This window comes from Eumetopias jubatus, unplaced genomic scaffold (genome assembly GCF_037043125.1).
Source record: "Eumetopias jubatus isolate StellerSeaLion01/CBP00866 unplaced genomic scaffold, mEumJub1_p1.0 scaffold_4, whole genome shotgun sequence".
Taxonomy (NCBI): domain Eukaryota; kingdom Metazoa; phylum Chordata; class Mammalia; order Carnivora; family Otariidae; genus Eumetopias; species Eumetopias jubatus.
Window position 1 is genome coordinate 45,595,594 of NW_028274810.1, and position 18,131 is coordinate 45,613,724.

An 18,131-nucleotide genomic window follows, 5' to 3' on the forward strand; every position below is an offset into this window, starting at 1 on the left:
AGCCTAAACTACCTTAAGTCTAGGATTCACTGATTTCTGTGCTCTTATTCCAATTTATCTTTCTGAATTTCTTTCCCAATCCTCTGCTTCCTACATTACAAATACTATGTACATTCATATACACTTCATCCCTTTAACTTTCTAATCTCTTTTTTCTTAATGTCTTCCCTAAGCTTAGGATACCCTTCCCAATTCTATCCATCCTTTCGTGCCAAGCTCAAATGTTCCTTCTTCCATGAAGATGTTTCTAAATTCCTCAGAAGTAATTAATATTCTTCTTTCTAAAATTTTATAGAATTTTTAACATCTCTCTTATAAAACTTATCTTTTTATACCTACCACATACTTAAGTAAGTATTTTTCTCCCCTACTAGAACTACGAAAGCTCCTTGGGAATGGAGTCTATGGCAGCTTCACCTTGTAAGCTCTAATATGCCAAGTATAAAGGCTTTAAACATAGTAGATAACCAAATTGTTGTTGAACAAAAGGCTGGAGTAATTACTTTTTAGTAGTCTCAGAATTGTGGACTTTATACAGAAGATTATATATGGGATCTATATGAATGTTATTGATAATCATGAAATGAAAGTTATTAAATTTCAATAATCTGACTTGTTTCATAAACTAGATCAGTGGTTGTCCAGCTATTCTCCATAACACCTTTGGGATTCCAAAAAGGTGGCCTGGGGATCTCCCTCCTTGGCAGTAGAAAATGGTAAGTGAACATATTTCTGCACCCTACATTCTGCCTTCAACTAAATCTGCTACATTTTGTATATTGGCCTTCTTGTAAGACTTTACTTAGAGAAAGCTTTCACTATTTAAATTTCTTTTTTTAATCCCTTGGGTTTTCACCCCCGGCACACTATAATTTATTTGTTTCAAGTCTCTAACCTACATGAGAACACCTTCACATGAAAACTAGGTAAACGAGCTGCTGTGTTTTGGCTGAATTTACTATTAGAAAACTACCAAAACGGTAGCACAAAAATGGTGTTTCAGGTAATTTAAATCAGGACCTCCTATAATACCTAACTTTGTATGAGACCTGACATGTTACAATAGTCCTTGATCTAAATTTTTGATCTGACTTTATTGACTTGAGAACTAGCTAGCTGGTGAATCTTTTTTTTTTTATTAAGATTTTTTATTTATTTGACAGAGAGAGACACAGCAAGAGAGGGAACACAAGCAGGGGGAGTGGGAGAGGGAGAAGCAGGCTTCCTGCGGAGCAGGGAGCCCAATGCGGGGTTTGATACCAGGACCCTGGGATCACGACCTGAGCCAAAGGCAGATGCTTAATGACTGAGCCACCCAGGCACCCCTAGCTGATGAATCTTACAGACATCACTCTCTTGAAAGATCTCCGAGAGGCAGTTATATAGCTTTCTATTTCTGTAAAAGACAATGACAAAACTTTCTATAGCTTAGCTTTAAAGTAGCCTATCGCCTAATTCACACAGTAGAAAACCCTGATTTGCAATATATCTAAGTGAAGTTACACTGTATCTTCAGTGAAGATACACTGAAATCTCTCTTAGACTCCTCTTCAGTTACACAATTCTATGTTCATTATTTAGGGGGAAAAAAATACCTGTTTAAGTCACGGTGTATAATTGGCTGTGTCAGGTTGTGAAGGTACTCCATACCTTTGGCAACATCTACTGCAATAATTAATTTAGACTGCAAATCAAGAATCCTAGAATTTAAAAATAGATTTAGTGAGGATGAAATGGTCAAAGCCAATAGCACATCTTTCTAAAAAATATCAATGGAGTACGTGATTTGTTATTCTGTATATCTTTCAGCCTTTTTTGCTTTATTGAAGATTAAGCTAAACATTCAAAAAATCTGGAAAAATAGCTTTTCTACATCAGATCATACTTAATTATAAATCAATTCAGATACCAACCCCTCATATTTAAAATATTCCACTTGATTTTATAATACTTATAATGCTATACTTAATTTTTTTATAATAACATAAGATGGATTCTACTCTAATAATTGAGGGAAACCACACTCTAATTATTGTATGCATATATCTAGGAAGTGAATTAAAATTAGATTTGTGCAAGGCTATTCTTTTTTAAAACGTTAAAAAATAAATGCTGTGACCCCTGGTAATTATTTTATTCTCAGCTTACATATATCTGCTTTATTAGTATATCTATTTAGCCTAATTATTATAAGCTTTGGTTGCTAATTTAAATTCCTTGAATTTGTTATCTCCAACTGAATTCTTGTTAAGAAAGCACAGAAGTATTTCTATTCACTAAAACATAATTATTGGGCATAAATTATTTGCCATCTTTAAAATGCCACATTTCCTAGCACTCAGAGATTTCAGAAGGTAAAGGTGCATCCAAGCGGAAAGCCTCAATGACATGGAAAATGATTAAGTCAGAACAAGAGACCCATACCTCTTCTGTTCATGAAGGAGGGAGAACAGAGAACCCCCTGAAATGTACTGAGTGACGATGGCAAACTGGCTGGGATCGTTCAAGCAAGCACCCACAAACTGAATTACACAGGGATGATTGAGCCGGCAGAGAATGGACACCTCTCGGCAAAACATATCCACATCTGATTTGGAGCAGTAGGTGTTGGCTCGATAACTGGAAATGGCAGCAACAGGAAATCCTCAGTCAACAGATGGATCAAAACAAGGGGCTTGCCATGCATATGCTTCTTAAAGTTCACAACTCCAGTCTGATGCTAAATTTTCTCATGTTTGCTTACCGTTTTATAGCCACTATTTTATTTCTGCATCGTCCTTTATATACTTTCCCAAAAGAACCTGAAATTGTTTAAGAGAAATGAATAAACACATATTATCTTGAGCTCATGAAACTAAAGCAGACTAGTCTTTTCTTAGGTTACCTGAGCCAATAATTTCATGGAACTCAATTTCTGAGAGCTGAAGATGGAAATGTGAAGGCAATCCAGCCCTTAGGAGGAGAACATCTGCCTTTTCTGCAAACAGGAATTATTATTTTATTTTTAAAGACAAAAAACACACATGGATGTGTACACATGATGCACATATATACTTTACTTAGCCAAAAATGTCATTCCCTAGTAACATTTAATTTTCCAAATACAATTGACTACTTGGAGATACTAAAACCTTATCACAAATGATCCCTAACCCTCTGCATTAAAAACATTGTTTTCTGTCTCTGTTCCCAGACCTTTGTTATCAGGGCTAAAGTGTTTATTCCTAATTTGATCAATAACTAGCTCGTCTGCATGACACGGCAACCCTGGAGTACAGTTCATATCACATCATGATAAGGAGTTTTATCTGGTCGATCCCTGCAACCTATCACAATGGGCTTAGACAAATATCCATAAGCTAAACCTCAGAGGGATGCCAATTAGATGTCAAAAAATAAGTACATGAATCATTCAGAGGAAACGTCTCAAACCCAAAATCGTTTTTAAAAACTTCAAATTCTAAATAGTTAAATATAAATTTATAGTTGAATCATATAAATATGTATATATATATTAATTTTCCTGATTCAATGGTATTAATTTCTATGTGCAGCACACATTCAAAAATTTCCCGAGGTATTACTTATTTGGGATCCTTTGGAAAACAACTTATTTTTTAAAATTTATTTTCCTATGGCAAACCTATTCCCAATTCTCCTTAGAGATATTAATATTTGTAATTTAGACTTCATTAAAACTACAAACATCTATAAGAATTTGATCTTTCTTTAATACTTGGGAAATTTTCACTGCTATACCTTCATGAGTCTAGATAGCATATGCAAAATAGTACGGCGGCCAAGGTTAATTATGGAGAGAATTGTTTGTTGCTAATATTGTTTATGCAGGCAAACTAGTCATCATTTATAATATGTAAAGCAAAACAGAAAGTTGTCATATTTGAGGCAATAGTTATCCTTAGTAATAAAATATAACAATTGTCTCATATTAAAATACCTTTCGTCATGCTTTTAATCTTCCCCAAGGGGGACGGAAGAGACACATAGGAGCCATCTAGAAATCAAATTATATTATAGAGTTGAAAATAGCATTTTTTCTACATAAACATTAAACATTATAAAAAGAAGCAGGTGACAAAAGAAATTTGCTAAGAAAACCAACTGAGAATATAGTTTTAACCCAGGTCTTTTTCTGGATACTGAAACTGTATAGCAAGTGTTTATTTAGAGAGTACATAAAAAGATTAAAAACAAAAAACCAAGGTCTAGTAGCCTCTGGCAGATTTAATTTGCATCTGGGTATGAGTATTCTCTTGCCTGCCTTAATAGATAACTGAAACGGAAAATGACTGCTCTCAGCTCACCCCGGCCTTCCTGGTCATGCATAAGCCTCATAAACATCCAGTCCAGGGAATGCTAAACCTGAAGGAACTGCAGATTAGTAAGTTAGAAAACTGCTTAAGTGAAGGCTTCTTTATTTTCAGCCTTACCCAGACATAAGTTCTCTTAAAATAAAGTCAATCTGACATGCCCTCATCCCTAACCCCAGAAAAATAGTAATAGAAATAAAGGTTTACTGTTAGACACAATATTGTACTAACAACAAAAACTTATTAAGAAAGGGATACCTCCTCCAGGCTGAGAATATTCATTACAGGGCAATTCATCCTGTGGTCTCTTATAATGCTTCAGGAGTGTGACAATTGCATCATGTCCTTCATGGAAAGACAAAAAGGACAAAGGGTCTTAATTTTTGTTTGATTTATTCAGCTCATCATACAACACAAAAGTGACTAGAGGTAGCTTGAAACATGGGATATATCTTAAGAGATAATATATTGCGGGCGCCTGGGTGTCTCAGTTGGTTAAGCGACTGCCTTCGGCTCAGGTCATGATCCTGGAGTCCCGGGATAGAGTCCCACATTGGGCTCCCTGCTCAGCAGGGAGTCTGCTTCTCCCTCCGACCCTCTTGCCTCTTGTGCTCTCTATCTCTCATTCTCTCTCTCAAATAAATAAAGAAAATCTTTAAAAAAAAAGAGATAATATATTGCAATAGGAATTTAGTACTTTCACCTACCCATTCATTCATTCAAAATAATTCATTGAGACCCTACTACATGTAAAGCACTATGTTAAGCACTATATTGGGTAGTAGGGATACAAAGAAGCTTAGTATAGTTGAATATAAATGAGAATTTCTAAATGAAGAAATATGAGGTGCTAAGGGCACCATTACAAGGGTAAAAAGCACGGATGGTAACCAGGAGAGAGGGTTTGCTTTGATTGAAGATTACATTCCGTTGGCAACTGCAGCATAACATGGCACTAAGATAATTGACATAGGTTTTTGTGGCAGGAGACAGCTGTCTGTCTGCCTATAAATATTTGTACTTCCCATTCATGGGGTGATTTCGTCACTCGGAATGGCTGTCCACTCAGGGACAACAGTTCCCTATCGCCCTTGCATCCAGATGTGGCCTTGTGACAAATTCTCACCAACGGAACATGAGCAAAAGCCATGCCACTTCCAACTCTGAGCTTTAAGAGAAAAGCTCAGCCTTCTCTACTCTTCCCTTCTGCTGGCTGGATGCAGAAGGTTCTGAGGCCCTAAGGGATGGGAAAAAGCCATCCATTGACTAGAAATGCCCACACTGGACTTCTATACAACTGATAAATAAATTTCTATTATATAACACCACCCAAATTAGGAGATTTATTAACTGCAATAGGTAACATATTGTGAAAGATAAAAAATGCTAAATGCTCTTCTGAGTAGACCCATGATTTTCAATAGAACTAAACTTTTTGATACGATTTTATGGTTTAACTATAAAAATAATCTACTGAAGCTAGTTTATACAAGAGAAAAACAAAGTCAGCCTTAAAGACCCTGCCAAGAGACTTGTGAAATGCAACAGAACTCATTGTAAAAATGGCAAGATTTAGGAATTGAAAAATCATACGCCCTTATCCATCCTGGAGGGGTCACAGATAACACTTGTTCAGAATACACTTAGTTAATGTAGAGAGTATATGCTGAGAGTTATGCCTGTTTATCAAATCCCCCCTTCAAAAAAAAGAATTAAAATTAATAGAGCATGCAGATCATGAGATGTGGTAATTAAGATACTAACTAGATTAAAAGCTTTTCCAAATGTAATATCCCAACACCAGTTTCTTCAAGAAAACAACAACATTATGATAACAATTGTTAAATTTGTAGCAAAACTTAAATCTACAGAGTTAACAACTAGTGCCCATTTTCTTATCCATAGATTTCAATTCACAACTGGTTGATCTGTAATTTTCTCAAATCATAGACATAGGTTATGATGAAATAATGAGGAGCCTGTCCTATTAGCATTTTTTCTTTTCTTCCTGTGCTCACAATCAGGGAAAACTCCAGACCCCAATGGCATGAGCCAACAGGCACATTTCTAAAGAGCCTAATACGGGGCGCCTGGATGGATCAGTTGGTTAAGCATCTGCCTTCGGCTCAGGTCATGATCTGGGAGTCCTGGAATCGAGTCCCACATCAGGCTCCCTGCTCAGCGGGGAGCCTGCTTCTCCTTCTCCCTCTGCCTGCCGCTCCCCCTGCTTGTGCTGTCTCTCTCTCTCTGTCAAATAAATAATAAAAAAAATTAAAATTAAAAAAGAGCCTAATAGGCAGAAGAAACAAATAATGTAAAGGTTCCAAGATGGGAGGAAATATGACAGCTGCAGAAATGAAAGGCGGCCAGTGTGGCTGGAAAATCACAAGCAAGGGTGAGAGTGGTTCCAGACTTGGGTGGAGAAATAGATAAACACAGATCATGTGCAGAAGTGCTTCACAACTTTGTAGTGTGTATAAGAATCACAGGGAGCATATATTATTTACTTTCTTTAAAGATTTTATTCAAGTTCAAGTTAGTTAACATATAGTGTAATATTGGTTTCAGAGGTAGAATTTAGTGATTCATCACTTACTTATAACACCCAGTGCTCATCACAAGTGCCCTCCTTAATGCCCATCACCCATTTAGCCCATCCTCCCACACACCTCCCCTCCCCTCCAGCAAACCTCAGTTTGTTCCCTATAGTTAAGAGTGTTTTATGGTTTGCCTCCCTCTCTGTTTTTATCTTCTTTTATTTTTCCTGCCCCTCCCCTATGTTCATCTGTTTTGTTTCTTAAATTCCACATATGAGTAAAATCAGATGGTATTTGTCTTTCTCTGACTGACTTATTTCACTTAGCAAAATACCCTCTAGTTCCAACCACACCATTGCAAATGTCAAGATTTCATTCTTTTTGATGGCTGAGTAATTTTCCATTGTGTGTGTATATATATACCACATCTTCTTTATCCATTCATCAGTGGTTAGATATCTGGGCTCCTTATATAATTTGGCTATTGTTGATAATGCTGCTATAAATATCAATGTGCATGTGCCCCTTCAAATCACTATTTTTGTATCATATCCAAATGACACAAAAATAGTGATTTGAAGGGGCACATGCACATAACTACCTATCCAGCAATTGCTGGATCATATGGTAGTTCTATTTTTAACTTTCTGAGGAACCTCCATACTGTTTCCCAGAGTGGCCGTACCAGTTTGCATTCCTACCAACAGGGTAAGAGGGTTCCCCTTTCTCCGCATCCTCACCAACATCTGTTTTTTCCTGAATTGTTAATTTGAACCATTCTGACCGTTGTGAGGTGATACATCATAGTGCTTTTGATTTGTATTTCTCTGATGATAAGTGATGTTGAGCATTTTTTCATGTGTCTGCTAGCCATTTGTATGTCTTCTTCTGAGAAATGTCTGTTCATGTATTCTGCCTATTTCTTGACTGGATTTTTTATTTTTTGGGTGTTGAGTTTGATAAGTTCTTTATATATTTTGGATACTAACCCTTTATCCAGTATGTTATTTACAAATATCTTCTCCCCTTCTCTTGGCTGCCTTTTAGTTTTGTTGATTGTTTCTTTTGCTTTGCTGTGCAGAAGCTTTTTATCCTGATGAAGTCCCAATAGTTCATTTTTGTTTTTGTTTCCCTTGCCTCTAGAGATGTGTCCAGTAAGAAGTTGCTGCAGCCAAGGTCAAAGAGATTGCTGCCTGTGTTATCCTCTAGGATTCCTGTCTCACACTTAGGTCTTTCATCCATTGGAATTTATTTTTGTGTGTGGTGTAAGAAAGTGGCCCAGTCTCATTGGTCTGCATGTGGCTGCCCAGTTTTCCCAACACCATTTGTTGAAGACACTGTCTTTTTTCCATTGGATATTTTTTCCTGCTTTGCTGAAAATTAGTTGACCATATAGTTGTGTGTCCATTTCTGGGTTCTCTATTTTGTTCCATTGATCTATGAGTCTGTTTTTGTGCCATTATCACACTGTCCTGATGATTACAGCTTTGTAATACAGCTTGAAGTCTGGGATTGTGATGCCTCTAGTTTGGTTTTCTTTTTCAACATTCCTTTGGCTCTTCGGGGTTTTTTCTGGTTCCATACAAATTTTAGAATTCTTTGTTCTAGCTCTGTGGAAAATGCTGGTGTTATTTTTGATAGGGATTGCATTAAGTGTGTAGAATGTCTTGGGTAGTATAGACATTTTAACAGAATTTGTTCTTCCAACTCATGAGCTTGGAATGCTTTTCCATTTCTTTGTGTCTTCCTCCATTTCTTTCATCAGTGTTTTATAGTTTTCAGAGTACAGATTTTTTCCTCTTTTGTTAAGTTTATTCCTATCTTATGATTTTTAGTGCAATTGTAAATGGGATTGATTCCTTTATTTCTCTTTCTGCTGCTTCATTATTGGTGTATAGAAATGCAACAGACTTCTGGGCATTGATTTTATATCCTGTGGCTTTGCTGAATTCCTGTATCAATTCTAGCAATTTTTTGGTGGAGTCTTTCAGGTTTTCCACATAGAATATCATGTCATCTGCAAAGAGTGAAAGTTTGACCTCTTCCTGTAAGGCCAATCTGTATGACTTTATTTCTTTTTGTTGTCTGGTTGCTGAGGCTAGGACTTCCAGTCCGATGTTGAACAACAGTGGTGAGGGTGGACATCCTTGTCTTCTTCCTGACTGTAGGGGAAAAGTTCTCAGTTTTTCCCCACTGAGGAGATTATTAGCTATGGGCCTTTTGTGTATGGCATTTATGATGTTGAGGTATGTTCCCTCTCTTCCTACTTTGTTGAGGGTTTTTATCAAGAAAGGATGCTGTATTTTGTCAAAAGCTTTTTCTGCATCTATCGAGAGGAACATATGTTTCTTATCCTTTCTTTTATTAATGTGGTGTATCACACTGATTGATTTGGGGATGTTGAACCACCCCTACAGCCCGGGAATAAATCCCACTTGGTTGTGGTAAATAATCCTTTCAATGTACTGTTGGATTCATTCGGCTAGAATCTTGTTGAGGAATTTTGAATCCTTATTCATCAGGCATATTGATCTATAATTCTTTTTCAGTGGAGTCTTTTTCTGGTTTTGGAATCAAGGTAATGCTGGTCTCATAGAATGAGTTTAGAAGTTTTCCTTCCATTTCTACTTTTTTGGAACAGTTTCAGAAGGATAGGTATTAATTTTTCTTTAATTGTTTGGTAGAATATCCCTGGGAAGCCATCCAGCCCTGAACTTTTGTTGGGAAATTTTTGATTACTGATTCAATGTCCTTGGGGTTATGGGTCTGTTCAGATTTTTCTATTTCTTCCTTTTGGTAATTTATGTGTTTCCAGAAATTTATCCATTTCTTCCAGATTACCTAATTTGTTGGCATTATGATTGCTCATAATATTCTCTTATAATTGTTTGTATTTCTTCAGTGTTGGTTGTGATCTCTCCTCTTTCATTCATGATTTTATTTATTTGGGTCCTTTCCCTATCTCTCTCTCTCTTTCTCTCTCTCTCTGATAATTCTGCCTAGGGGTTTATCAATTTTGTTAATACTTTCAAAGAACTAGCTCCTAGTTTTGTTGATGGAGCGCATGTTAAACCACAGATTCCTGAGCCCTACCCCCAGGGATTCTGACTGAAAGGTCTATATCGGGACCTGAGAGTTGCTTTTCTAACAAAGCCTCAGGTGATGCTGATTAGGAGTCCACACTTTGATACTTTGGATGTGGAGCTTTGGAGTTTAAGACAAGAAATTTGGATTTTATTGTAGGTGAGATAGAGGACCACTTTAATTAGTTGAAGGACGCAATTTGTTTTACTTTTAAAGAAGATCCTTATTTACAGATTAGAGCTATGATATGTCCTTCTAAGGTTGTTGTAAAGATTAAGTGAGATAGCGCATGTGCCTACAATTCTAACATGTAAATAGGCCTTTCAGATCTTCTCACTGCTTTCTTGCCTTACTATTTTGCCCCAAGAATTTTAAATGAACTTGGAAACTCTTTTATGGAACTTCACATAAATTTTCTAAACACCAATATATTCCATTTCTATTGCTGCTGTGGTTAATTACTGCAAACTTAGTGGCATAAACAACTTTATTATCTTATAGTTCTAGAAGTCAGAAGTCCAACATAGTTCTCAATGGGCTAAAATCAAGGTGTTGGCAGAGCTTCATTCCTTTCTAGAGGCTCTGGAGGAACATCAATTTCCTTGCTTTTTCCAGCCTCGAAAGGCCACAGACATTCCTTGGCTGTGGCCCCTTTTTATATTTTCAAAACTATCAATAGCTGGCTGAATCCTTCCCAAACCATTTCACTTTGACCTCTGCTTCTGCCTCCCTCTTCCACATTTAAGGACCCCTGCTATTACATTGGGCCCACTGGCATAATCCAGGATAATCTTTCTCAAAAAGTCATCTAATTAGCAGCCTTAATTCCCCTTTCCCATGTAAGGCGGCATACTCATAAGTTGCTGGAAATTGGACCTGGACATCTTTGGGGGGACCATTACTCTGCCTACCACCCCCAGTGTGATGAAAATTTCAGTGTGCTCTGTTGGCATGTTGGTGCTGCCTCCCATTGAGTAGCCTCCCTTTCTTCCCCATTGCTGATGGCCATTTTAGTCTCAGGATAAAAGTAGCACCACCAACAAAAAGTTCTCTGAAATTAAAATACCCCTTCATCTGTCCTGCTGCTAGATTCAAAGGTTCTGAGGTTTGTCTGCTCCTCACTACATTGTCTGCCCCCTCAGTTTAATAGGAACTGTGGTGCTTTTAGTTGTTCTTTTACTTAATTTGGTCTTTAAGTGTTTGGGACCAGGAAAAACAAAACAAAACAAATTTTCTTATTTCTCTTTCTCCTTTGGGAAAAATAAAACAACTTAAACCCCAAGGATTTGCCAGGCATAACAAAGCTTACTTAAATCACAAAGTCTACCTCCCTGCCTGTCTCAGCCTCTCTGTTGGACTGACTGTGGCTGACAGTGGAGTGGGCCTCCTGCTTTCGCTAGTGAAGCAGAAAGCCGCGTCTTGAATCCTGACTGTGTGTGTAAGTCAGTGATCACACCCTTGATGTTACCTTTCATTTCAACAGCTCTCCTGGCTCCATTTGCTCTGAGCAGCTTTAATTTCCTGCCAGCACAGTGGCACAATTTGCTGGCATTTTCTTTGGGATGCTTTTCATCAGGAGCCTAATGAGTGCCTGGGTTCTGGCTGATGATAAGCAGGAGGCTGCCAGGGAAATGCCAAGAGGCCCCTCGGCTCTGGAAGGCATCTCCGCCTGATTTCCCACCTCCTGCTAACTGTGGGCCAAGGCACACACGTATGGGAAATTCTTCACTGCTGTCACTTCTCTGACAAACTACCAAAGTGTATGCAAAGAAACCTGAAAATCACTAGGGCCCAGCTCCCTGATACTTGGTCACAAGGAGTTAAGCAGAAAACTGTCTTGGTGGAACTCACTAAATGGACTTGCTAAGGCAAACTCCTGATAATGGATATACCCAGATAACCAAGGCACACTAATGGAACATGTCCAGAGATAATCAAACTTTCACTAATTAAATAAAATGTTTTCCCATATCTAAGAATTTACTATCTACATCCAAGTATTTTACCCAAAACAGGAGGTTGCTATGTTATTAGCCTAATGCTGTTATAATAATGCTTTGCACTTTCAGAAGATTACTGATTGGAGCCCATGGAGGTTTTGCCAGTTTGGAGTGTCTTTCATTTCCTGCATCCCACTCTGCAAGTCTGTCTGTATTACTCAAATCCCATGCTTTCCCTTTAATTCATCTTCTTCTTCTGTTCCTTTCCTTATACTTGGGGGTGATTCCTTCCAACCCCAAACCTCTTTGCTTTCAACTTTCTGCATATCTTTATTTTATAATCTAGATTGTTTTTTAAGGCTACAAGTCCATCTGAAGGGCTGTTACAAAGACAGTTTAGTATGTATATCAGGTTCATGTATACAACAGAAGGTTCATAATTATTCAAGAAGGAAAAGGACACATTTTACTATAACCCTAAAAAGGATATCTCTTCAACCCCACCATTTTGTCTTAAGAACAATGAATGCTGTTTACTGCTATGAAAAATTATTTTGATAACAGAAGAAAACTTGCTATGAAAATTATTTTAAGTACTAGGTCTGAAGATTAATGGTAAATGACACTAGTACTAAGATCTTCTCCCTGACGTTGTGACTCTGAGGTCCTCTGGGTCTAAGGTAGAGAATATAGGGATTAGGTCTTGATTACATAAGCCAAGGAATTCCTATTGACCTCACATGTTCAAAATGCCCAGGTGATCAAAGGAGCAGTTTCAGCCTTTCTTTGTCATACCTAATGGAGGAAACTTTCACAGCAATGATACAGACGAGACTTTACTCAATATTTTGCTATCTCCCCTTCGCATCATGTTAAAATCTCATCATCAGGTAGGAAAAACTCATTTTCCAAAAGCACTGAAAAGTGGGATCAAGGATGACTCCTGATGTTTGTTCTTCCTCCTGCCAATCCTGGCCCATATACTAGCATTTAAATAAGAGGCAAGAAAAATTCAGTACTTGCTCTATCTTCTCATCACTTAAATCTGAAAGATACTTTCACAAGAAAGGGTACACATGTCCCTCTTCCCCCATATTCTTGTCCATTAATCACCAAATCACCAGGCCCAAACAAGAATGTCACCAGTCCTTCTTCACCTTGAGATAAGAACCCACAATCATGAATGCTTTTGCCAAAAGAACTCTATACAAACCAAGTTATTAAGCATTCTTTCCTTCTTTTCTCTCCTTCCCATTTGGCTTTCTTTTCCCTTCTACAAATATATATTGAGCACCCATTAGAGATCAGCTCAAGAAACATCTTCCCAAGGAAGCCCTCCATGACTTTTTGATTTTAAATAGTATCCTTTAACTTTTTACTCAGTGTTGTGTTTCCTTTTTTTTAAATTTTCTGATAGTTTCTATTTGTTTTCTTGCTCATGACCTATTTCTTCTGCTAGAAACACAAACTTCCTAAAAACAGGATCTAACTCACTGTTTTACTTCAGTTCCTAGCACAGTGTCTATTACATATTAGGTTTGTAATAAATTTTTTTGAATGAATGACTGGAACCAGGTATGAGAGATATAATGTTGAGATATAAATGTCCTTAATCTTGTAATGAATGCTTTCTAGAATAAAAGAAAAAAATAATGATACAAATGCTCAAATTTTATTTAGCCAAGTTCTAGGAAGGAAAAGGTGGAGGATGCTGTGAATGAGCATAACGGTGCTATTTTACAGTAGGCTAGAGGGGTCAGGAAAGAGTTTCTTAAGGAACTGTCTTTTAAGCTGAACTTGAAAGATGAATATGAGTTGATTAAGCAAAAAGGGAGCATAAAAGCCAGAGGGAAATATTTCATAGTTCCAATGCATAGAAAGAGGAATTTTATTTAGAACATACTTTAAAATCATCTGCCTATTAAAATTTAAATATTAGTACTGTGCAGTTAATCAGAAACCCACAATATTTAAAGAAGTATCTACAGAGACAACAGAATAGTGGTGAGTGGTATTCTTGAGAACATCTACTATATTATGACAAACTAGATGCCATTTAGTGAGACATGAAATTGAATGTTATGATTGAGATATCTGCTCATTCTTTAATTCACTTCAACAAACACATACTGAGCACCTACTAGGAATCAGTCATTGAATTAGCTTTTTGGAAGACAAAAAATTAATAGCTCAAATGTTTGTTCTCAAAAAGTTTATAATCTGGTAAGGGGCAGTGTTTCAATATGCAGTGGTAAATACAGAGATAGAGATGCACATATGGTATAATAAAACATAAGAAAGGACATGTATGCTAGCCTGGAACATCAGGGAAGACTTTCAGGAAGAGAGGATCTGTAAACTGAGTTTTGAAAGCTAAGTAGCGATCAGACATTGAGAGTGGAGTGGGTTAGGGAGAATGGGAGGTGTAGAGATAGAGAGGACTGTATAAGGGAAGGCTTGGAAACATGGAATAACATGATATACATGGGGAAGAATGAGTATCTTTGTATTACTATCATGTGAATAGATACTGTCTCACAGGGTAATTGTGCACATATGATAAGTGAATGCATATGAAGTATTTAGAATATGCCTGGCACCGAGTGAACCCCCACTGAATGTTAGTGATGTAGTGGATGTAATGATGATTGTAGCATGTGGGGTCATTCACATGACAGGAGTGACTGGATACGAGGTCTGAGAGGTAGGAAGGGCGCAGGGCATGGGCACAGGTTATGCCATGATGACACACTGGAACTTTTTAAATAGGTAATTGTGTACCAGTGAAAGATGTTAAGCTGGGGAATGCTATGAATTCCTATTTACACCTTGAATACTTCTTCGAAACCACAGCTAGAAAATGGAATCAAAGAAGTTAAAGACCAAAAAAAAAAAAAAAAAAGAAAGAGAAGAGAGAGTAGTTATGAAGCTATTAAAATGGATCAGGAGAAAGATAAGGTTATGAACTAAAACAGTGACAGTAAAAATAAAAAAAAAGGATCGATTAAATGTGCCTGTAAGGTAAAATCATGAGAACTTTTGATTGAATGGATATGGGGAAAGAGAGATTGAGGGAGAAAAAGTCACCAAGCATCAATCCAGATCTCTGACTTCAGCGACTAAGTGGATGGTAATGCCATTAAATGACAGAATGAATAAGAGATATGGTAGGAGAAACTGACTGATGAGGACAAAAAAGACATTAAGTTCAATTTTGGACTTGTTGAGTTTTACATACTCCTCAGATATCAAAATAAAAAGATCCAGCATGTCAGTTGGTGTGGTGATTTGAGAACATGGTCACAAATTCCGACACTTGTCCATGACTGGGGGGAAAACCCTGCTATAGTAAAGAGACTTGCAAATTTGTGCTAAGTTTTAAGATATTGTTTTACATATTTGCATCCTACTATGCAAATTAGAAAATGGTTTTAAATTACTTTTTAAATATTTTGATTAGTGATTTTCAAAACCTCCTTAATCTTGCTTCAGTCCTGAGGTTTTAAAATAAATGGTATTACTTGATTCATAAATAAGAAATATAAATACAACAAAACAACACATTTTTTGTTTTGTTTTAAATATTTATTTATTTATTTGAGAGAGAGAGAGAGAGAGAACGAGCAGGGGAAGGGGCAAAGGAACTCCCACTGAGCGTGGAGCCTGACATAAGGCTCGATCTCATGATCCACGAGATCAGGACCTGAGCCAAAACCAAGAGTCGGATGCTTAACCGACTGAGCCACCCAGGCGCCCCATAACAACACATGGTTTTATATATTCCAGGTTTGTCTGGTGGTGTTTGGCAGGGATACAAATTCTTCACTAGAGAGCTTATAGAGGATGTCCATCATTCTAATATGTCAATATGTCACATTTCTTATTCCACACTAAAACATGTAAATTAGGAAAGACTAAAATTTGGGACTTATGTGAAGCTTGACTGAAACTTCGCTATGCAGTTAATAACAGATACCATTATTTTTACTGAGAATCTGTTATGTTCCAGACATTTAGATCTTATCCCAAACCTTCAGCAGAATTCTATAAAGTGGTTATTAATTTACTCATTTTAAATCTGAAGATTAAGGCTTAGAGAGGTTAAATAACTTGCCCAAAGTCAGTATATAATAAGGATGGAAACTGAACTAAGATCTGATTCTCAAGTGAGGTGGTAAGAGCGCGAACTCTGCAGTAAGACAGAACTCTGTTTGGTACCAGCTCTCCACTTAAGAGCTGTGCGATTTGGGACCAGTGTGACTTGGCAGATTGAAGTTTCAAACTTTTAATCTGTAATAGAGAGGTAATACTGCTTTAAAGGGTTAGCTTGATAATTTAATTATATATACACATATATGCATGTGTAATAGGCATGTAATGAATGCAAGTTCTCTTCTACTATCCATTTTAATGTATGTGGCTTTTGGTTTTTTTTAGTTTCAAATTTTTATTTAAATTCTAGTTAGTTAACATACAGTGCAATATTGGTTTTAGGAGTAGAATTCAGTGTGTGTGGCTTTTTACAGTTATTAAGTTTCAAAAATATTTACTGTGTGTAAATGTGTTACTCCCCTATAAAAATGAAAGTTCTGATCATTCTAATGAGAGTTTGTGCTATTCTATTTATTTTTTAAAAGGGAAACTAAACATGTAGAACGTAACCAGTACACACAAAATTGCACATAGATTTTGAAATACCATCTAAATCTTTCATTTATTCCTTCTTCTGCCCCAGACCTAATTCATGCTAGCACACTAAACTAAGGTTCACTAAACTAAGTACCTAAACTCCCAATAGGTAAGAATTCAATATAGAAGAAGTTTGGGAATTTATAATCCATTGATGAAGATTTATCAAAAAATTTAACGAATCCACCTCTTCTTCCTTCAACTCCTCCCCCACTCTTATCTTTTAGTTATTTTTTACTGGTTGAAAACTGTAGAAACTCACAACTGTAAGACTTTATTACTTTTAGAGAATACACTATAGTACGTTTACTATAAATAATTCACACCATACTACACTTGTCAAAAGGAATGAACAAAGTATATATCATGGTACAGGAGCCTTGATTTTTATTGTTTTTGCTCCCTTACTAATTCTCCAACTGCAGCTCCCTGTCACTGTGAATTACAGTTGTTTTGATGTATACAAATATTGTATTCTGCATAATTAGATATCAGTATAGGAGCCTCTGCAAATTACTTTAACTGGTGTCAGTACTGAAGCAAATAAGAAGTTTTTAGTTCTGTTTCTAGTTTGGGTTATTTTCTGACCCTAAACAGCCTGACATAAAGAAGTGCTTTTCTTTGTGAAAGGCAGCATTTTCAAATCTAACTGCCAGACACACTATTGAGCTATGTGTTCAATTCTAATTGGCTGAGATCTTTTCAATTCGGCAGTTTCATCTTTAATGCAATGGACGTAAGATTATATGTAGGTCTTTTCAGTGGGTTTTCCATACTGGTGATTAGGGCAGAGGATTTGAACATAAGCAGGCTGCTGGCTATTTCTTCTGGCCAATTTAAATTGATTCATACAAGTCCTTCATACCCCAGGGAAAGGGCAGAACAAATCCAAGTGAGTGAGACAGCTATCTCTACTCTCAGATGGAATACTAGAAAACAAGGCGGTGGTGGTGGGGTAGCTGACTAGAGGAGGGGAAACACTCTAAATACTGTAAAATTAGAGCTCTGAGTAGTCTAGCAGGGAAATATTGAAACTTAACCTGTAGGTTTCTGTGTAGAATCAAGGTCACAAGGAAAATTATTTCCAAGATTGATTTTGATATCTTTAGGTTAAAAAGGCTATGTAAATGGAAACTGTTCTTCATATCTGATCCTGCAAGGAGCCATGGTGAGTAAACTCTTTTCTGAGTTTCCAAAAGGAAGTTGGTAACTCTTACAAAACTCTAAAGCACCCCTGAACTGAATGTGCTATATCAGAATAGTAGAGGGTAAGCTAAAAACTGTTTGTGTCAGGTGAAAAATTTGTCTTAGAAGAACAGAGGCAATGGGTGCCTGGGTGGCTCAGTTGGTTAAGCGACTGCCTTCAGCTCAGGTCATGATCCTGGAGTCCCGGGATCGAGTCCCACATCGGGCTCCCTGCTCAGCAGGGAGTCTGCTTCTCCCTCTGACCCTCTTCCCTCTCGTGCTCTCTATCTCTCATTCTCTTTCTCTCAAATAAATAAATAAAATCTTAAAAAAAAAAAGAACAGAGGCGGGTGCTATTGAGAAAA

At 37.0% G+C, this 18,131-nt stretch overlaps 1 protein-coding gene across 1 annotated transcript in view; it reads right to left on the reverse strand.

Moving 5' to 3' along the window:
- Window positions 1–18,131, reverse strand: part of TNNI3K (TNNI3 interacting kinase) — a 314,577-nt gene that overhangs the window by 162,354 nt on the left and 134,092 nt on the right. Inside the window, exons 12-17 of the mRNA XM_028102541.2 lie at window positions 4,590–4,676; window positions 3,959–4,015; window positions 2,885–2,977; window positions 2,744–2,801; window positions 2,425–2,619; window positions 1,596–1,700 (exon numbers count right to left, since the gene is read on the reverse strand). Coding sequence (XP_027958342.1) covers window positions 1,596–1,700; window positions 2,425–2,619; window positions 2,744–2,801; window positions 2,885–2,977; window positions 3,959–4,015; window positions 4,590–4,676 — 595 coding nt within the window. The remainder of the gene's footprint in view (window positions 1–1,595; window positions 1,701–2,424; window positions 2,620–2,743; window positions 2,802–2,884; window positions 2,978–3,958; window positions 4,016–4,589; window positions 4,677–18,131) is intronic.